Consider the following 23167-nt stretch of genomic DNA (forward strand, 5'->3'; position numbering starts at 1 on the left):
GGGTTTCTAGAGCAGCCATTTTGTGTACCTGAGGAAAATAAAGAATTTCCTGTCAGGAATGCGCGCCAAGTAAAAGGGCGCCAAAACCTTGAAAGGTCAAGGTTCTTGGAGGCTCCAAGGGGAGTCACTCACATGAAGAAAAGGGAAGGGAAGGGAAGAAAAGGGATGGCCACCATTTTGAGGTCATGCATACACATACATACAAACGGTGAGTGACGACGTCCCCTTATCAAAAAAACCGACCCCTTGTGGTACCGACCCCGCCTTCGAGCCCGGTTGCCAATCCCAGTCTATAATGTCACAGGTTTCGCCAGGTGCCTTGTAAATAGGTGCCAAAAACCTTGTGAACAACTGGGCGTCAAGGAACATCCAGCCCCATGAAACAGCACACAAAAGGTCCTGGTAGACAAAGAAAAGCGACAAATTTTGGGAGGTACATGGGAACAAAAGAAATCATAGTGGTGAGGGGACTCTCAGAAGCAGACGGGTCTAACAAGCGCATTATGATGAGTTAGAAAAACTCATCACACATCTCTCTAAGGGACATCAAAAAAGGGCAGACCAGCTTATACAGGAAGGGAAGATAATAACTTTCAATTCCGTTAAGTGCGCATTAGACGCAGCAGACACTGCAGCAAGATCCATCAACACCAGTATCATGTTAAGAAGACATGCATGGCTTAGGGTCTCAGGGTTCAAACAAGAAGTACAAACATCTTTATTGAACCAACCTTTTGACCAAAAAACACTTTTCGGCTCAGGAACAGATGAGACTTTAGAAAAGATGAAGAAAGACACAGAAACGGCTAAATCAATGGGAGCATTACAACATCCAACTCAAAGGGGTTCCTTCGTAGGTCCACCTATAGAGGGGGGTCAAGAAATACAGGCACAAGCCAACAATCTACCTCTTTTACACCAACATCACCCAGAGGTAATTCAAGAGGCAGTTGCAGAGGTAACAACAACAAGGGTAGAGGTCGCGGAAATAATAACAACCGCAACTCCCCAACCCCAAAACAGTGACTTAATACAACCCCCCCCCCCCCCCCCCCCCCCCCCTCCCCGACCATATAACACCGGTCGGGGGACGTTCATCACAGTTCCTACCTGTCTGGGAAAACATCACATCAGACAGGTGGGTGAGACAGATTATCCAACATGGTTATTGCCTGGAACTCACAGCTACCCCACCAAACATCCCCCCCAGACAGCGTCCAATGAGTCAAGATCATCTAACATTGTTAAAACAAGAAGTACTATCACTGCTACAAAAGCATGCCATAGAGAAGGTTCCAAAAACTCAGCAAGGGACAGGAGTAGACTCTCTATACTTCCTAATCCCCAAAAAAGACGGGTCTCTAAGACCAATCTGAGACCTCAGACCTCTGAATGCATACATAGACTCGGAACATTTCCACATGGTCACGCTCCAACAAGTACTTCCTTTACTGAAGAAAGGGGACTTTCTTTCTACACTGGATCTAAAAGACGCTTACTTTCACATCCCAATTCACAAAGCCCACAGAAAATACCTCAGGTTTGTAGTAGAAGGACAACATTATCAGTTCAAAGTCCTTCCATTTGGGGTCACAACAGCACCAAGGGTGTTCACAAAATGCCTAGCAGTAGTTGCAGCACACCTAAGACAAGAAATACATGTCTTCCCTTACTTGGACGATTGGCTAATAAAAGCCAAGTCACAGGAAGAATGTCTTCAAAACACACAAGACCATTCAATTGCTTGAACCAGCTAGGGTTTACGGTGAACTACACAAAATCCCACCTACAACCAAACAAGATTCAACAATACCTAGGGGCTACTATAGACACAGAAAAAGCCAAAGTATACCCCAATCCAGTCAGGATCCAAACAATGATCCAAAAATTTCAACCACAACACTCACTAACAGCTCGAGTGTTCATGCAGCTATTAGGGATGATGTCCTCCTGCATACTGCTTATACCATATGCCAGACTACAAATGCGTCCACTGCAGGAGAGTCTAGCGACACAGTGGAATCAGGCTCAAGGTCAGATTACAGATCTGGTGTTGGTAGACCACCGTACACATCGCTCTCTGAAGTGGTGGAACACAACAAACATTTCCAAGGGACGGTCGTTCCTAGAACCGATTCCACAAGTGATACTAACAGCGGACGCATCGCTCACCGGATGGGGAGCGCATATGGAGAAATATACAGTACAGGGAAAATGGAGTGTACAGCAAAAAAGACTGCACATCAATTATCTGGAACTACTAGCAGTGTTTCTAGCATTAAAAGCTTTCCAAATGCAAATCCTCAACAAAGCAGTCCTGATCAGAACAGACAACATGACTGCAATGTATTATATTCAAAAACAGGGGGGGGGACACACACTCTCCAACTATCCAGACTAGCACAGGACATTTGGAGATGGGCCATTCCTCAGAAGATCTATCTGTTAGCCGAACTCCTACCAGGAGTTCAAAATCAGAAAGCAGGCATCCTAAGCAGAGAGTCAGAACAAATACACGAATGGGAACTGCACAACCAAATACTGCAGCCATTCTTCCAAAGATGGGGACAACCAGAGATAGATCTCTTTGCCACTCATCAGAACGCAAAATGCCAAAACTTCGCATCCAGGTACCCACACCACCTGTCTCAGGGCAATGCGCTATGGATAAATTGGTCCAACAAATTTGCTTACGCTTTTCCCCCTCTCCCGCTAATTCCATTAGTGGTTCGGAAACTGCAACAACATTCAATGACAATGATACTAGTAGCACCCACGTGGGCAAGACAGCCGTGGTTCACCGCGCTACTGCAACTCTCACAGGTGCCACATCAAAAGCTGAGATTATTACCCATGCACCTTACACAGAGCCATGGAGAAATAATGCACCCATATCCCAAACAATTGAACCTAGCGATCTGGCTCCTGAAGTCATAGAATTTGGATACTTAGATTTACCTCTAGACTGTATGGAAATCATTAAGCAAGCAAGACGTCCTACCACCAGAGCATGCTAGGCAGCAAAGGGGAAAAGGTTTGCTGTATACTGTAACAGTAACAACATCAACCCTCTGGACGCATCCACTAAACAGATTATTTGCTATTTACTGCACTTGCAGCAATGTAACCTTACCTACACCTCTATTAGAGTACATCTTGCAGCTATAGTGGCGTACCTACAAAACAGACAACATCTTTCCCTGTTTAAAGTACCAGCAATAAAAGCTTTCATGGAAGGCCTCAAGAGTCATTCCACCAAGACTACCGCCTGCCCCAGTCTGGAATCTTAACATAGTACTTACCAGACTAATGGGACCACCTTTCGAACCTATGCATAGGTGTGAAATACAATTCCTCACATGGAAGGTGGCCTTTCTTATAGCTATTACTTCACTCAGAAGAGTAAGTGAGTTGCAAGCATTTACAATACAAGAACCATTTATGCAGCTACACCAAAATAAAGTGGTTCTTAGAACAAACCCAAAATTCTTGCCTAAAGTAATTTCAGCACTCCACATCGATCAGCCAGTGGAACTACCAGTCTTCTTTCCAAAACCGCAGACGGTAGCAGAAAGAGCCCTACATACATTAGATGTCAGAAGGGCAATATTGTACTACATAGAAAGAACACAAACTTTCAGAAAGACAAAACAACTATTTGTAGCGTTTTCTCCTACACATAAGGGCAATCCTATCTCTAAAGCAGGCATTGCCAGGTGGATTGTAAAATGTATACAAATATGCTACTTAAAAGCAAAGAGGACATTAACTGTTCCTCCTAGAGCTCACTCTACACGTAAACTAGGAGCATCTATGGCATTCTTGGGTAACATTCCCCTAGATGACATATGCAAAGCAGCTACCTGGGTTACACCGCATACCTTCACAAAACACTACCCATGGCAACACAACAGGCTAGAGTGGGACAAGCTGTACTAAATACTTTATTTCAGACTGTTGCAACAGACACTGGTGGCCACCGCTAGGGAGATAACTGCTGTATAGTCTATTCATAATGTACCATCTGCAGCCCATATGCCTCGAACGGAATATGCTACTTACCAGTATGCATCTGTTCTTGACATAGAGGGCTGCAGAGTGGTACATGCCCTCCCAGCCTCCCCGGAAACCTGTGTCTGTTCCAACACTATCTTATTTAGATACACTTACATGGGCATTTCTATCTGTATTCTATCATACTATGCCATCTAACCCTACTATGGCAAAACAATCTAAGGATGGAGCCGATGCCCATGCGCACTAGCACCCAAAGGAGTAGTCACCAGTCTCGTGACTGCAAAAGGCTTCTCCAAGAGAAAAACAAGTGCAATCATCCGAGCCCAACACCAGATGGCGATCTATTCATAATGTACCACTCTGCAGCCCTCTATGCCAAGAACAGATGCATACTGGTAAGTAGCATATTCCTTACCTGTATTTAGATGATTGGCTGGTAAAGGCAAAAAGTGGCAGGGCAGTATGCATGCTCTTATAGGAACACAGCTAAAACTGTGCTAGTTCTTGAACTTAGGTAGAATACATTCTAGGAGCAAGGCTGAATTCCCTGAAAGTGGAAGCTATCCCAGTGCAAAAGAGTCCAAGCAATAATAGTGCAAACTTGCTTCTAGCAGAAAGGTCAACTTCTGACCGTGAGAATGGTGGGAAAATTATGGGTAACATTGCATACCTCTCATGTCTCGTGCACAACTTCACATGAGATCACTTAAGGAGAGACTACTACAGAAGTGGTCACAGGCAAATGGAAGTTGGGATGATCTAGTGTGTGTCACAGATATTTACTCAATCAGCTTCAGTGGTGAAATACAAACAGTAAAGTGGGCAGACCATTCAAACTACCAACTCTCTTGCATTGACAATCTAAACATCAAGGTCCTATGGAGCCCCAAGAAGGTGGTGAGCACATAAATATGTTGGAACTCAAAACGTTCTTATCCAGATACACAACCACCATGTTCTACATCCACAAGCAATTTGGGGTGGGATGGGGGCTAAATCTCAAGGCTGCCCAAACTAGCATAGGACAATGAGAACAAACCCACAAATTGCAGAAGTAGTACAACATATCCATGTTGACCAAGCCATACACTTACCTCCATTCTTCCAGTAGCCCTTAATCACTAGCAGGGAGTGTCATGCATATACTAAATGTTAAAAGGAAAGTTATGCATTACTTTAAGAAAACAAAGCCAATCGGGAAGGGTAGACAATTTTTCATCTCTTGCACCTGAATAAGGAAGGTCTCCCCAGTCCCTAACGGAACAATCACTAGATGGACAGTTCAGACATGCTATAAAAAGTCATGGTTAGACCAAGGAAAAAGTGAGCAACGCTCATCTTCATTGCTGACTTGTCTTTAAAGGACATCTACATGGCGGCCACGTGCTTTCCATGCACACATCACAAAGCAGTACTGTGTAGACATTCAAGCTAGCAAGGAGTCATAGGTGGGACAGAGTGCTAAAATACTTGTTTGCAAATACACTATCTGGTCAACCCAGCTTCTCAAGAGAAGAGGAGCCTGCTACAAAATCAGTGCACAGCTTGTGAATCCACAAAAGGTTCACACCGCAAAAATAAATAGTTACCTGTAGGGATTGTTTTGTAGCTTGAAAACTGTTTGGAATTTGCAATCAACCTTCCCACTTCCCCTGTTTGAGGTGAATTTGAAAAAGAGTTTCATTGAAGTAGAAGGTATTAGACAGGAAGTTTTACATTTAATGAAGGAGAATCTGAAAATGATGACCACACTGCGGGGCTTCCGGGGCATATGTCTAACGTTATTGAAGGAAAGATATGGCACCATATGGCCAATAACATAACTTACACATCCCAAACAAACGAGAAAGGACAAATAATGTGGGATCCAACCATTAGGTGACAGAATTATATACATCATGTGAATTCAGAAAATTCTTCAAGCTGCAAAACTACTCCAACAGGGAAATAACCCTTTTGTTATGCCACATTTGAAACGGATAATGTGATCTCATCTGCATAAACAGTTATGTTAGAGTTTCCATTGGACTTTCTGATAAACATTTGAATTTTTTTTTTCTTCAAAGATAGCAAGGATTTCAAGAACTAGAACTGACCTCTTTGTCTGGGCCCTTATAAAAAGTTGTGGGTGGATATGAGAAACCGTTCACTCTTTTTTTTTTTTCAGCAATTCAGAATTTGAAAATCCCTTAAGAAATTGCTCCAGTTCAAATTTATTCATAAATCTTAGAAGGCCCATGCACCTTATCAATTGCCTTTTTTGGAATCCTTGCCTGCTACATGGCTGTACGGGTGAAAAGTGAATAAAAAATGTAGATTACTAATTAGTTGGAGTGCTGACACATTGATAGGAAATTGATGTTGTAGTTCGAATTCAGAACGCAGATCACTCAGTAATTTGCTGCTTGAAGCTGTACTTGTCTTGTTTGGAGATGATAGCCACTACGGAAGACCAAGCTGTGACTTGAGTTTGCTACCTTGAACCCCTTTTAAAGTGCTGGCAATTTGTAGGTAGACATTTTTAAGCAGACCCTTTGGTCTGGCATATGTTTTATTTGACAGGTAATACTTTCTATATCATTTGTGAGATTGTTTAATATCTCTTCATCCATACTATATCTTGATTTCCTAAGGCGAGGTGGAATTGTACTGGTCATTTCAAGGGATTGAAAGGCTTTAGTTTCAACCCTTTGCAGAGTGAGGGCTATATAATCAAGCCAGATGTAGCTGCAAAGGAAGTTGAAACTTTTATGTACTTTGATGTTTCAAGCTGCAAGCTTGTCTGACAATTTTTTGTAGTCCAAAGTGCTATTTACGAAATGTTTGATTGTTCTTCTACCATTTGCATTAAGTCAAATGTATTTGGTCCACATGCATTTCAGTCAAACATATTGGATTTATTTACCTAAATTACATGTCTACTTGTGAGATTAGCAACAAGTTGATTTTGTATAGGTCGCCGTTCTCTGCAGGCTTAACACCATGCTCCAAATTAATTTTGAGTAGCTTGCAGTGGGAGGTAAGGATGTTTAGTTTGATTAAAATTCCATCTAGGTTTTCTGTGGTTTGACTGAGCTTCAAAGTCTTCTGCTCTCTCTAACCATTCACAATCCTTAATGCATGACTTCATCATCATGCATGTAGTGTTTTTGGGCAGAAGTTAACATTCTTTGATGTTAAGTTAGTGCCAAAACAAATGCTAAAAAACATCAATAGAACCATTTTGTAGTTATTTATATTTAAAGGTAATTTTCATTGTTAAAGACAAAAAAATTAAGATTTAGGTAGACATTAGTGTAAGAATTATGCTTTTGGTTAGAAGCTTCATATGTGTTCTGTTTATTTTATAAATGCTATGGCTGTGAGAAGGGGCAGGTTTAGAAGCAACACAACTGTAGTAATTCAGTTAAATGAGAAAGAATTGGTTACGATAAGGTTCAAGAAATTGGAAGGGCTACAGTTATGGGTATGGTATATTGAATAGGACTATCTGAAAGAGAGAGTTTTAGATTCCTTACCTTAGTATTACCCCCAGGTGTGAGCCTCATCCGGAGAAATTTTCTTAACAGTACCCCTGCGCGTCGATAGGTTGCTTTGGTCGACTCTGCGTCGTGGTCGCTGGGATGACGTGTGGTGCCTACTTAGACACTGCCCCTGCACGCTGACATCAGTTCTTTCTTTATCCGCACCACCTAGCGCAGATCCGGAGAGAGCTACCCCATCATTACTTTTTGACTAATTTTTTTTGACGTTTTGTCGACTTCTTTTTCAAGTCTTCGACTTCTGGTGCATGAGGGAAGTCCCAACGCCGGACCGGGTTCAAGCCTTGCGACTCCTGTCACAAGCCGATGTCAGTGATATATCTGTACTTCGTGCACCTCTGGTGTCTGGAGCACGACCAGGACCCGAAGTCGTGCTCTGACTGCCACGACATAAATCCAAAGATTTTACAGGAGCAGTCCCAAAAGCTGTTGGAGGCCCGGGAGTCGGCTAGGTCTTTTACAGATACATTGTTACCGAAAGTAAGTAACTTGTTCTTTCGTAGGAAGTATCAGTTGAAGTTTGGTTTTGGTAATCTAATGTTTTATCTTTTGACACTCAATTGAACTTTTAGGTGTTGTCGCCTTCTTGCCTCCCACTCGAGTAGCAGCGATGGACAAAGTTGGTAATCTTAGGAGACATCCTAATGTGTAATTTAATTTTTAATTATTTGTCTTTTCTTTAGTGTCTCTATATTAATGGTTTGTTTTCAGATTGCAGTGGATATTAGAGCAGCAAAACGAGAACTGAAGAAGGCCAGAACAGTATTACAGATGGATGAGCTTAAGTGCCGGAAGCGTGTTCTGAGGAGGATGGGCTTTGCTACATCATCTGATGTCATTGAAATGAAAGGACGTGTTGCTTGTGAAATTAGCAGGTAATTTAAAAATGTTTCAGTTATTACCGTTGAGAAGGAAGTTTGAAAAACGGCTCTGATATCTGCAGCCATCAGCTTATTTTTATTTCCTATACTTTGTATTGAATTTGTATGACTTGAGTGGACCATCAGGTAATAATGAATTGACTTTTTGTGGTGGCAACTCTCCTTTGTGAGAAAAGGAAAACTGCAATTTTTCTAGAACTAAAGCAGAGCATGCTTTTAAACTAATGATTTGACCATCATTGTCACATTCCTTATTCAGGTCACAATCTTCACGCACGTGCTAGTGCTTAGTAGTTCCCCAAGTGCTCTGTTGATCTAATCTAAACTGTGTATTCGGCAACACAGTCGCCCCCCTCAAGAAATCCTCCAACCCTCATGCCAAGAAGGTCCACTGGTTCTCCGCCAAACTTTGGGAATCCAGTCGAACCTTCAGACGTCTCAAAAAGGGATGGAATAACTCCAAAACCCCTACCAACCTCGACAACTACAAAACAGCCACCACTTCCCACCACAAACTCATCAGACACTCAAGGAAGAAAGCACTCCAGAACAGAATCTCTGCCCATGCACACAATAGCAAGGAACTCTTCAGCATCATCAAAGAGTTTGCCCAACCCAAGAGCGAGTCCACTGACATCCCACCATCCCAGGACATCTGCGACAAACATCGCATTCTTCCTTCACAGAATCAAGACCATCTATGACAACTTCAACAACAAAAACCTCCACCCACTGCTTCCTGCACCACACAGCTGACGCTGGACAGCTGGACCGCCTACACCCTAAAAACCATGAGGACCACTCACTCCGGGCCCCCTACAACAGAGCTTCAGACCGCATCGCCCCTGAGCTACAAAGAATCATTAACCGATCCTTCGAGACCGCCTCCTTCCCCGATGACTGGAAACATTCAGAGATCAACCCTCTCCTAAAGAAACAATTGGCTTACTCCAACGACCTTTTCAGGCGAAAGTCATTGAAAAAGCTGTCAAGAGCCAACTCTCCTCCTTCATCGACTAGAACAACATAGTCGACTCCTCCCAATCAGGCTTCAGAAAGAACAGCAGCACAGAGATCGCCTCCATTGCCACAACAGACATCCGCTTCCTCCTCGACAGAGGAGAGACTGTGGCCCTCATCCTCCTGGACCTCTCCGCAGTCTTTTACACAGTCTCACTCTGCACCCTAGCCTGCAAACTGCACAATATAGGAATCCAGAACAAAGCCCTCTACTGGATTTGCTCATTCCCCTCTGACAGAGCGCAGCGGGTCAGACTTCCACCCTTCATCTCAGTTCCCATGCCAACCACCTGCAGAGCTCCCCAAGGATCCTCCATCAGCCCTTCTCTGTTAAACGTCTACATTGCCCCTCGCTTCCATCGTCAGATCCCATGGACTAAACATCGTATCGTACGCAGATGACAAACAACTAGTTTGTCACACTATTCAACAAACCCAAAATTTCGAAAAACTACTTTCAAGAAGGAATGGAAGCAGTCGCCAGGTGGATGAAGAACAGCTGCCTACAACTGAACACAGACTAGACCAAAGTATTCATCATAGGCCTGCATCTTGATGCCTGGAACACCTGGTGATAGTGGGTAACTGAGGAGGTAGAAGGAGCCGGCCCTATGGGTCCTCTTGACCATCCATGGCTGCACGAGGGAGACTGCGTTGCCCCCCTCTATTGTAGTACTTAGACCCAGGGATGTGATGGTCTCCGGGGCTGTGGGGGGGGTGGGGTGCATGGGCCTCCCACATTTAATTTGTTTAGCCCTAGGGAGGTACAGGCCCCTCCAATTAATAGTAAATGTTTTCTCTAGGGGGTTGGTAGTCCCCGGGGCGGCCACTCGCCCCTCGTTCCCCTTACCCTCCTCCCCCACTTTAGTTTAGTGTGATTTTCCATGGGAAAGTGGTTGCCCCTGGGTCAGTTGGGGGTTGCATGAGCTCCCTCCACATTTATTTATGGAGATTTGCTGTGGGGAAGTAGCAGTCCCCAGGGCTTTTTTTCAGTCCTAGGGCCCCTCGCTCTCCCCTCCTTTTTGATAATTTCTCGTTGCCCCGGGACCTGGCCCACCCAGGGGCTAAACATTACAGAAGTGTGGGACCCCACACTTATTTTACTTTTTTTCAGTGGGAGCCGCAGACCTGGCGTGATTCCCACCAATTTTTTTTTTAATGCTTTTCCTAGGGGCTCCGGTTATTCCTACACTACCCCCTTCTCTGTTTTTGAACGTTTTTTGAGGGGGACTTGACTGAAGACGAGTCCCAAGGTGGCTGCCAACACTTCCTGGTTGAAGTGTTGGCAGCCGACCAGATCTCTGCACAAGATATGGGGTGTTCGCAAAGCCTTTGCATCCCTATATATACAAATTTGGATTTTCATTAATATCTCAAAGATTACGGAACGGATTTATGCCAATTTACAACAAGCACTGGCGTTGCCAATAGGTCTCGCATTAGGAAAGTTTGAGCTATTGGTCTTGTAAATGACACTTTTTTTATTTATGTTTTAGTTTTGAAAATAGCTAAATTAATAGCTTTGTCATTTACAATGCCATAGTTATAACTTTTGCAAATGTGACACCTATAGCATTTGTAATGCAACATGTTTTGTATTTACGTGACTTTGATGTATTGATATTACAAATAACAATGTCTTTTAATTTTTTTAAATAATTAATACTTAAATAAAAGTGATTGTAATTTATAATGGCAATAGCTTAAAAATGTGTAAATTATTTTTGTGAAGATTATGCTCAGTGTAATTTATTGTGACGAAAATCCAAGAACAGAAGTGAAATATTAACATCTTTTTGTGACATTTGTAATGAAGCTTGAAACATTGAGAGAACATATTTGAACCAGTTGTTGTTGAAAGGTTGCACAGATTGATGCTGTGATGATGCGAAGTGATGTTGTGGTGGCGACAAGTGATGCTGTAGCGTTCAGTGATGCGGTGGTAGCGCATAGTGATGGCACATACATATATATATATAAATGCATATACATATATATGTGCATATGTGTGCACGTAGAGGTAGTGAGAGGTAGAGTAGTAGAGTGAGAAGTAGAGAGTATTAGAGTAGTACAAAGTTAGTAGAGAGTGAGTAGTAGAGGGTGAGTAGTAGAGGGTGAGTAGTAGAGGGTGAGTAGTAGAGGGTGAGTAGTAGAGGGTGAGTAGTAGAGGGTGAGTAGTAGAGGGTGAGTAGTAGAGGGTGAGTAGTAGAGGGTGAGTAGTAGAGGGTGAGTAGTAGAGAGTGAGTAGTGGATAGAGAGTGAGTAGAGAGTAGTAGAGTGAGTAGTAGAGAGCGAGTAATATTGTAGTAGAGGGTGAATAGTAGAGGGTGAGTAATAGAGTGAGTACTAGAGTAGTAGAGAGTGAGTACTAGAGTAGTAGTCATTAGAGAGTGGATAGACAGATTGAAAGCGTGGATGGATGAGTGAAAGAGTAAATGAATGAAGAAAAGGTTAGATTCCAACAAACTTAAATTACAGGAGTGCAAATAGACAAAGGCATATTATTACTTTAAACAAAGTGGGCAATGCGATACATTAGTCATGCGCGCCACTTCCCTGGTACCTCAGTTGGTTCATCCCAGCACACACTTACAGTACTGTTCTCTTCCTTCACCGCAGGATCACAGTCTGCTGCTGTTCTCCTTAAAGTCATTTTAAGGAAGCGGACGAGTGTTTATTGGAAACTGGAGTCTGTGCAAGGAGAGGGGAATGGAAAGAAGCAGGCTCTACTATGTATAGCTTGGCGGCCATGCTGGTTAAGAGACTAGGAAGAGATCCGTTGCAGCAGGAGCTGCGTCCCAGAAAGTAATGCTGGTAAAGAGCTAGCAAGCAGACAGGAATGAATGAGTAGGATGGGTTAGGGGAGAAGAAGAAACCAACACGACTGCTTGGGGTGAGGGGGTCTACTTTCTCCTGACAAAGCCCCTGCTAATGTCCGTACTGTTATGTTCCAAACCTGTCCAGCATGGCTGTCGACTCTACTCTGATCCCCGGCTGAGAGTATACATTGAGCCTGTCCCCTTGGTAGAAGACTGAAAAATGTACAGTGCACACATACCGTTTGAAGTCCCTCATTAGCCTTCTCAGTGCTGACGCACTGCTGATGATTAAAATAACTCTTTAAACTTTCCCTAGTGCAGAAAAGACCAGTCTTCCTCTTAACAACCCGGAGTACAAACAACCCCAAGTAACATGCAGCAACACCGAAGGGAAGCAGAAGATTTGACTCGATGAAACCAAATCTTGGTGGAGCTAAAGCGTTTAGCCTGTCATTACTGGAAATAAGTAACTAAAACGCACTACCGCAAGATTGCAAATGCATTAGCTCTACTGAATGTATTTAATAAAAATAAGGTTGTAGCAATTCTAGCGCATTATGAAGCATTGTCCTTACACTTGAATAAATACCCCCCCCCCACCCCCCCTCTACTTCGATGATGGTACATCCCAAAGAACACAATTCGTAAGATTACGTGAGGCGCTCCAGAAACGGCCGCTGCAAAGACATTAAAGTTAGTTCAGCGACGCACTAGCGCTACTGAATGTGTTTTAAAATAGTTATATAAGCCCGATGCCGCGTGCGTGTCCCTCCATTGAGCGTGCACATATAACCAAAGCCCCAAAAAGTAACAAACATTTGTAGTTAGACATTACCCAAAAGTAAACGCACTGCACAAAAAACATACCTTTGGTGCGTCAGTATCCTAGCTCCTTGTGTATAAAAAAAACAGGAATTATAAGCAAAGATGGCCAGCTTGAGAAGTCAGAATGCTCTGCAAACACTGGGGGCGTGGGCTGAAGGAGGCCTGATGGAGCCCGGAATGTCAATGTGTTTGTCATGCTGCGCTGAGGGAAGCTCCCCTTCACGCCTCTTTCACAGCCAGGTGAATGACAATAGAAGTTCTTGTGGGGGGGGGGGGGGGGGGGGTAGCTGCCAAGTTGAACTGGCAGTGAAAGGGCTCTTCCCGGAGGACGAGGAAGGAAACAAGCCACAGGTACTGCTTATTTACCTTATGTAACACAACTAAATTCACAACCTCAATCCATGTTGTGCTCTGCACCCCAAACTGAAGAGACTCACGGCATCATGCTAGCCAGGACCCAGTCTCATTAAAGAACCGCCGCCTGGTTCAGTGGATAAGTTACATGCGGTTTCATCTGATTTCAATAGCCACTGGTTTCTGGAACTCTGCTGAGCTGGCCCGGGTAAGCGTCCAGTTGTATCGCAGGACAGGTTATTTATTGCGTATTTATCTTGTGTGACGTGCGTCTGGAGGGTGCAGTACAGACGGGTAGAATGACTTTATTGGCATTATTACATAGCGCAAACACGGCCTAAAAGCATCGTAGCACTTTAAATGAGCACTAGTCACATTACACAAGTTCGGATTAATTTATTTGTTAAACACCGGGAAAATAAGTGATGTGCCCAGAATCACACCAGGAACCAAACCTGGTTCTCCAGTTCTAAAGTTGCATTAACTGCTCTAGTGCGGCTCGCACAGTTAAGCCCCTCTGCCCTTGATTCTAACGTAGTTACTTGTGACCCTGGTGTGTGTAGAGTGGTGAGGGTAGCCATAGAGCTGGCACATGCGCAGTCGTACCCCCGCATCCCAGGAGATCTCACGTGCAAGCCAACAGCAGTATATATTGCACTGCAGGGTGGGCGGCAGTATGTAATGGGGGTGGGGGAGGAGATGTGGGGCTTTCAGTGAGGTGCGCCAAGAACCCTCGATGAGGCATCTCTAAGCCACGCATGTTGTATTGATAGCAGCGCGGAAGACTATTTAGCGCCTAGATGAAATTTCGGACTTCGCATTTTGATTACAGAGCAAGTGACGAGGGTGCGTTTTAGGACGCTCCTCTGTGAAGTAAACCTCCTAGTGGCACGTCTAGGTTAAAAAGAAAGTGTGTGTTGTCCTAACACGCGCAGTGCTTGTTGCTGTCTTCAAGTCTAGGCGCTCGCCCTTTGGTGAGCTATGGTGAAAGGGCTGCTCAGGACTACACAATTTGTACGTGTGAGGAGAACGGTGGCATTACCCAGGCACCGGATTTCGAGACACAAGCACAGGTCTAGCTGAAAACTGACTGGATTAGCGTAAACTGTACAATTTCTTATTTGAAGACGGGTGAAACGAATTTGCTCCTCTTTCTGGCATGCAAGTATGTCATAGATGATGACAACTTCAGTTTACTGCGTTTCGACGTTGTGCAAAAACATGTTTTGGGCAGTGTTTGAGGGTGCGGGGTGTTAGGGAGGAGAAGCGTGTTAGGGGAGGAGAAGCGTGTTAGGGGAGGAGAAGCGTGTTAGGGGAGGAGAAGCCGTAGAGCGCACGCTGGGCGAAGCCCTTTGATGTGCTGTGCGGCCGTGAATGCGCGTGCTTGACTGGATTCGCGTAAACTGTACAATTTCTTATTTGAAGACGGGCGAAACGAATTTGCTCCTCTTTCTGGCATGCAAGTATGTCATAGATGATGACAACTTCAGTTTACTGCGTTTCGATGTCGTGCAAAGGTGATGGGAAAAGGCAAAAGGAGGAGTGCTGCTACGGCCTGGGGCAAGCTGGCTGGAGAGGGGGAGGAGAAATGAAAGTAAAGGCTGTGTTTGCGGGGAGAGAGAGGGGAGGTGCTGGTGTGGGAGGAGTGCTGCTACGGCCTGGGGGAAGCTGGCTGGGGAGGGGGAGGAGAATTGAAAGTAAGGCTGTGTTTGCGGGGAGAGAGAGGGGAGGTGCTGGAGCTGGGGAACAGAGTTTATGGCCCAAAAGCGCGTGCCTGTGGCCACGTGAACTTAACGAAAACCGTAGGAACGAAGCCCTTGGTTTGACGAGGATTTTCAGGACATGAATTCTCGCTCCGCTCAATGCGCTTGTGCGCATTGATAGGTCGCGAGACCTAAAAAGGTTACTTTCTGAACCAAAAGCTGCAAAAGTTTGTGTAATTTTGTGCAGCGCTTAGGGCTGTAGTCATGTCTAAAATCCCTATGGAAAATTGCAAATGGAAATGTCGTTTTGGGACCCCTCCTTTTTTCTCAGTCCCCACCTGACGAATCACCCCGAAACTTTCAAAGCATGAGCTGAACCGACTGAAAAATTGTCAAACGGCGCCAGGTATTAGCAAAACAACAAATGCTTTAATGGAAACTAGGTGCTAACTATAACTACCTACAGCAGACTGTCAGTAGGATAGATATATATATATATATATATATCAACAGACGTCCGCCAATCTCCCAGCCTCACACGGCGGCGGGCTCGAGTGAGGAGGCGACCCTCGTAATGTGATTAGTATCTGAGTAAGGTACATTTGCCCACTTGGGCTAAACTTGGGAACCAGAGACTTGGTAAATCCGGAACGCTTTTGGGCACCCATATGTAACAAATTGATTTAAAAAGTTACAATACTTCACTTATGATTTTCAGCTGTCCTTATAAGTTTTTGTACATATACGATGTATATTACGCCTGTGGTCAAAAACACATTTAAATATGGCCGCCATACTGTGGTATAACAAACACTGGTGTGAGGACGAGTAGTCCTACGTTTATGTTTATATGTAACTTTACTTTAAAAACTATGATGTGAGAAAACACCGTTACCCGTGACCAAGGTGCGGCTGCACCGAAACGCGTCGGGTGTTAATTGACATTCTGTGTTAAAATAAAACTGCACGCTAAAAGGATCTGGGCTCGAGTCAACTTCTTTGATGGTAAAGTCGTTTTTGTGAAATATATATATATATATATATATATATATATATATATATATATATATATATATATATATATATATATATATATATATATATACACATACATATAGATAGATATAGGAGATATATGATAGATATAGGAGATATATAGTGATCTCTTTCTTGCATGGTATGCCCCCACTTTTTGCTGAATTGCTGATGTACTTTGACGGAGTGTGCCCTGGGTTCCTGCCAATCAGTTCCCCAGGGCCTGTGTTCCTTCCCTAAAAAGGTATTGAAACCCAAACCCATTTGGCATCTCTGGCCATATGTCAGCCCCTGGTTAATCGTACCTAGGGCACTGGGACCAGAGAAGGTCCCTAATGGCTGCAGCACTTATTGTGCCACCCTTAGAGGCCTTGTACCCTGACACACACACACACACTGCCTTTGCAGGCTGAGTGTCTTGGTGCAGAACAAACCAAAGAGTCGACCTGGCACACATCCCTGTGTGTCATGCCCACAACACACTGCCCTGGCATACTCCAGTCACCCCTCTAATTGGGTGCCCTATGCCAGTGGTGTGGGTACAAGGGCATGAGCCCTGCAGCCCTACAGTACCCAGGTCCATTCCTGGGCATTGTAAGTGCAGTGCTGCCATTAAGAGTAAATGGTTCTGGGGGGTAATCATCACGAACTCCACAGCACCAGGATGGCTACACTAAAGACTGAGAAGTTTGGTATCAAACTTCTCAGCACATTAAATCCACACTGATTTCAGTGTGGGATTTAATGTAAAGTGCACGACAGAGAGCAACATAGAGTTGCCCTCTGAAACTAACCCACTACCAGCGTCCTGACTGAGAGGCTGCTTAGGCTGCCACCCAGCAGACATGTTGCTGGACTCCTGGGTAAAGAGTCATCCGCTCTCGTGGGCCAGCAACAATACACATCCTGGGGCGAGGTGCTAGGCCTCCTCCCCCAGGATGGCCAGGGGAAGCTTCAAAGGCATGCTGCCTTTGTGAGCTTCTCCAGGCCAATTGCTTTACTCAGCAACTGGCCCCCACCGGTTCTGACCCCCACTCTGGCGGGAAGACAGGCGGGAAAACCAAAGTGAGGAAAGGTCGTGTACCAGCCTCTGCCAACCGCACCCCTCAGGTGGGGAGGCAATGTAAAGCACAACTCTAGGCTCTCTCCATTTTGCGTAAGCGCGTCGGGGCGCTTACGTTGCGCGATCGTATACGCTCGGGCGCTTACGCGGTGCGTCATAAGACGCATCTCGCGGCTACGCGATACGTGTCTTATGACGCAAGGCGTGGCGTGGCGGCTACGCGATACGTCACAATGTGGTTTTCGTTCGCGGCAATAGCGCTATCGGGACGCTCACCGGTACGCGCCCCGGGGCGCGCCGTAACATTGCACTTACCGTGCGTTCACCGGTACGCGCCCCGGGAGCGCCTCGGGGTCTAAAATAAAAAAAAATAAATAAATAACATGTATATACAATATACAATTCGTTTAAAAATTTTACACTTTTTATTCCTATAAATATTTGCAATTAAAAAACCATTGAAATTCACAGAAAAAACCATAGGTTTCACACCAGTTATAGTTAGGAATTAGCATTAAAAAAACCTATTTAATTCACTGAAAAAACCATAGGTTTCACACCAGTTATAGTTACCTGGAAATGTTACTGACATAAAACCATTGAAATTACACGTTATAGTTAGTTGGACTCACTATAACTTGCGCGTGCAATGCACTGCTGATGACGTCACATATTACATCACTCATGACATGGTCAGTGACATCACTCATGACATCACTGATGAGACCATCCAGTGAATGTGTGTATTTTTAAAAAATAAATATGTGTTATATATGTATATGTAAAAGTTGCTTGAAGAATAAATGTTTTAATAAGAGTTTACATGGATGTTTTTTTTTTTAAAATGTGATTGGTTAACTGGGTTATTAAGTGTATCTTAGTGAATACATCTATTAACAAGTAATGTTTAAATATTTAAATATATGTATTTGTGTTTCACTTTGTGTATAAGTGGATGCATGGGTTGGTGATTAGCTACATGTGTGTGTATATGGGTTATTAGATGTTTGTTTTAATATCATGAGTGTCTATATGGTTTGGTGGGGTTATTCCTTAGCACATAGATGCATGAGTGACTGACTCTCTGCTTGTATGTGTTTTGAAGACAGCATATGTGCAGGACTGTATGGGTGGATGAGTGTGTATATGTGTGTGTTAGTGAGTGAATGACTGTCTCACTAGAGTCTTTATCAGTAACTACATATGACTTAATCTACTATATGTGAATATTGATGTATATAAGTGAGTATATGTGAGAGTGAGGGATTGTAAGAGTTCCTGTTTAAATAAGTATGTTTTTCTATAAATGATTGTTTAAGAGAGTAAGTATTTGTAAGTTTTCTTAGAAGTAAGGTGGTAGTGTGTGTATAGCTGTATATGCAAATAAATGGATGTTCAATAGTTTATTTGCATGTGTGAGTATGTGTGAGAGTATCTTTTGGATGACTGTCGGTGTGTAACAGGATGTATAGGTGTATCACTACATATGATGAGTGAGTATATGTATGAGTGACTATATAGAACTGTTGGTCAATGAGTGTATGTGTATATAGATGGTGGAATTATTGAATTGGTTGTTGTAACTGGTATGGGTATCTCCATTTTTTAAAAAGTTTCTATTTTGGAATATGTGTTTCCAAGGTTACATTACAGTGAAAGGAGGTCTGTCACTCTGTCACTCTGTCACAAGGATGGTCTCATCAGTGATGTCATGAGTGATGTCACTGACCATGTCATGAGTGATGTAATATGTGACGTCATCAGCAGTGCATTGCACGCACAAGTTATAGTGAGTCCAACTAACTATAACGTGTAATTTCAATGGTTTTATGTCAGTAAAATTTCCAGGTAACTATAACTGGTGTGAAACCTATGGGTTTTTTTCAGTGAATATATATATATATATATCTCCAAAGGTCGTCGTTTTTTCTCCTGCTTCCCCCACAGAACAACGAAAGGAGCGAGACCACAAAGTAGGTGCAGTTTCTTCAGTGCTTTTATTTTGTGCCTAGAGTTTCAGCCTGCAATCCACCATGACGCGTTTCGCCTCAAAAGAGGCTTGATCACATAACGTGCCATGGACACAAACAAGGGAATTTATATATATATATATATATATATATATATATATATATATATATATATACACATCCTTGAATATACTTACTTTGAATTTACTTTCTTTGAATATGTTTACTGTGTGCGGTAGAGGCATGCTTGGTAATGTTCTAGAGATAGAAGGCTTATGTGATCCTTGAACTGCTGTTTAATGCAGACTCAATCGCACGCGACCTACAGCATGTACTATTTTATATAGTTAAAAAAAATCCAATTCATGTGGGGTTCATTAAGAAGATGGGTATTCGAAAAACAGTACACAATCTCCCTTGCGTTGTCGTAAGCCAACAAGGAAAGATACATTTTTTATTATGTTTTTCGTATAAAAAGCACACATGCAGCGTTTTGTGCATTGGTGTAGAAGCTAGCATTATCAAAACACAATGCATTTATGCGATTATTATATTAAATGCAGAAGGGCAACACTGCATATTCAATTGCCATACAGTAAATAAAAGTAAGTGAATTATCCAGCTTATTCTAAAGTGTTGAACATAGTGGAAAGCACATTCCAAGAGATCAAAGGATTGCTTGCTCATAGTACATAAGCATTCAACAGAAAGGCATCACAATAGTAATCTTAATTGAACGGTTAATCACTGCAAAGTATTCATAGACTTCTGCAAAAAATGAAAACGTGTGCTCAGGTGCTTTCCTCATGTTAGAGGAACAGATTTCACTACTTGCAAACATTTGCACAAGTTACATATTTTATTGTATGTCCCGGCCCCTAGTCAAGTAGGAAATCGGCCACGGATATTGGTTGGTATGCTATAAAGATTACACCATGCTCTCGTCACAGAGGTAGTTTATGTCATTTTAGCAGCCAAGCATCTTGCGACAAAGATAGTATACATCTGTTGTTGAGACAAATATGAGGCATCGTGCAGCACACAAGCGAAGTCATCTGACGTTTTGTTACTTGTTTTGTGTTTTACCCGGCAAGGCTTAGGTGTGGACACAGTCAAACAGTATCTATTGGCTCTTTCATCTATTTTGCTGTTTCCGGATCAGCCTTCGTTATTTAGATCACCTGTTGTGATGCGTTGTTTGAAAGTCCTACAACATGTTTCTTCCCACTCCCTTTGTCACGCCATAGTAGCACCTTCACTTGGTCCTCAAATATTTGATGCACACTCCCTTCGAACCGCTTCACATTTGTACTTTGCGGCGTCTCATCCTCAAGACGGTGTTCCTTTTTGCCATAACATCGGCATGGCAAGTAAGTGAGCTTCAAGCTTTGTGCCAACCTGCCGGACCCCACCTTCCTCCGAGACAAACTGATTTTGAAGATACAACAATGCTTCATGATGAATATTGGGACGCCGTTGGTCAAAATCAATTTTACCCGCACTTTTTGCTCTGCCATACCCTTCTAAGGAGAAGGGGATGCTCTCATAGCTTGGACCGCTAAAAACACTGAGCTTTTACACTGTTTGTATCAGAGAACTCTGGGTGGGCGATCAGCTCTTTTTGGGTTTGCCAGAACGAAAAACAAAGGCAATGCAATGCAGAAGACCATCTCACACTGGATCCTACCCTGCCTTAAGATCTGCTACATTTTGTTAAACAAGCAGCCTCAGGAAGGGCTGCAAGCCAATTCCACCAGTGCTAAAGTTGCTACTGTAGGAGAGTGGAGTCTGCAATCCTATGGTCACCCCCGATTTTTGCTTTTTGCTTCACTGGTTCTACGACTTTCCCTGGCTGTGGGCCTGCTAATCAGACCCACAGCCTAGCTGTTCTCTCTCTAAATTGTCTCACATGTACCTTGGGTGCATTTACCAATTGGTACTGGGCCACCTTATCAGTCCCTGTACAGCATGGGTACTCACAAACTTTCTCTCGGGGGCCAAATTTACAGTTTGGTTTGTGCCCGAGGGCCGCATCGGTGGGGGCGGGGTCAGTGGGGGAGGGGCGGGGCTAGAGCAACAACATAAAACTGACCATGAGGTTGATCACAGGTCCCTGCAGCGGACGCCTTCGTCCACTGAGCCGTCCTGGCATACACACATCTCTCTCTTTCTCTCTCGGTCTCCCTCCCTCTCTATAGCTCTCTCTCCCTCTCTCTAGCTCTCTCTCCTCCCTCTCTCCTGTCTTCCTCTGTCTCACTCTGACTGTCTCACTTCCTCTCTCTCACTCCCACTCCCTCCCTCCCTCTGTCTCTCCCTCCCTCCCTCTCCGTCTCCCTCCCTCTCACTCTCTGTCTCACTCCCTTTCCCTCCCTCTCCCTCCATTTCCCTTCCTTTCCCTCTCTCTCCCTCCCTCTCACTCCCTCCCTCTCCCTCTCACTCCCTCTCCGTCTCCCTCCCCTTCACTCCATCTCGTTTCCCTCCCTTTCCCTCCCCCTCCATTTCCCTCCCTTTCACTCCATCTCACTCCCCATCAGTCTCCCTCCCTTTCGCTCCATCTCACTCCCTCTCCGTCTCCCCCCTTTTCGTCTCCCTCCCTTTTCCTCCCTCTCCCTCCCTATCTCCACCTCACTCCCTCTCCCTCCCTGTCTCTCACTCCCTCTCCCTCCCTCTCACTCCCTCCCTCTCACTCCCTCCCTCTCACTCCCTCCCTCCCTCTCTCCCTCCCTCTCACTCCCTCCCTCTCACTCCCTCCCACTCCCTCCCTTACTCACTCCCACCCACTCCCTCCCTCTCACTCCCTTCCTCCCACACCCTCCCTCTCACTCCCTCCCTCCCACTCACTCCCTCACTCACTCCCTCTCACTCCCTCCCTCTCACTCCCTCCCACTCCCTCCCTCTCACTCACTCACTCCCACTCACTCACTCCCACCCACTCACTCCCACCCACTCACTCCCACCCACTCACTCCCACCCACTCACTCCCTCCCACTCCCTCTCACTCCCTCCCTCCCTCTCACTCACTCACTCACTCCCACTCACTCACTCCCACTCACTCACTCCCACTCACTCACTCCCACTCACTCACTCCCACTCACTCACTCCCACTCACTCACTCCCACTCACTCACTCCCACTCCCTCTCACTCCCTCCCTCTCACTCACTCCCTCCCTCTCACTCACTCCTCCCTCTCACTCCCTCCCTACCACTCCTTCCCTCTCACTCCCTCTCACTCACTCCCTCTCACTCACTCCCTCTCACTCACTCCCTCTCACTCACTCCCTCTCACTCACTCCCACCCACTCACTCCCTCCCACTCCCTCTCACTCCCACCCACTCACTCCCTCCCACTCCCTCTCACTCCCTCCCTCTCACTCCCTCCCTCTCCCTCCCTCTCACTCACTCCCACTCACTCCCACTCACTCACTCCCACTCACTCACTCCCACTCACTCACTCACTCCCACTCACTCACTCCCACTCACTCACTCCCACTCACTCACTCCCACTCACTCACTCCCACTCACTCCCACTCACTCCCACTCACTCACTCCCACTCACTCCCACTCACTCCCACTCACTCCCACTCACTCCCACTCACTCCCACTCACTCACTCCCACTCACTCACTCCCACTCACTCACTCACTCCCACTCACTCTCACTCCCTCCCTCTCACTCACTCCCTCCCTCCCTCTCACTCACTCCTCCCTCTCACTCCCTCCCTACCACTCCTTCCCTCTCACTCCCTCTCACTCACTCCCTCTCACTCACTCCCTCCCACTCACTCCCTCCCACTCACTCCCTCCCACTCACTCCCTCTCACTCACTCCCTCTCACTCCCTCCCTCCCTCTCACTCACTCCCTCCCACTCCCTCACTCCCACTCCCTCACTCCCACTCACTCACTCCCTCTCACTCACTCCCTCTCACTCACTCCCTCTCA

General features: G+C 44.9%; 1 protein-coding gene across 1 annotated transcript in view; it reads left to right on the forward strand.

Moving 5' to 3' along the window:
* Window positions 1-11136, forward strand: part of MTREX (Mtr4 exosome RNA helicase) — a 751215-nt gene extending 740079 nt beyond the window's left edge. The window contains exon 22 of the mRNA XM_086960637.1: window positions 8271-11136. Within this exon, the coding sequence (XP_086816763.1) occupies window positions 8271-8438 (168 nt within the window). The 3' untranslated portion in view covers window positions 8439-11136. The remainder of the gene's footprint in view (window positions 1-8270) is intronic.
* Window positions 11137-23167: the final 12031 nt, after the last annotated feature.

The sequence above is a fragment of the Lissotriton vulgaris genome, chromosome 3_1 (assembly GCF_964263255.1).
Source record: "Lissotriton vulgaris chromosome 3_1, aLisVul1.2, whole genome shotgun sequence".
In the NCBI taxonomy this organism is placed as follows: Eukaryota; Metazoa; Chordata; class Amphibia; order Caudata; family Salamandridae; genus Lissotriton; species Lissotriton vulgaris.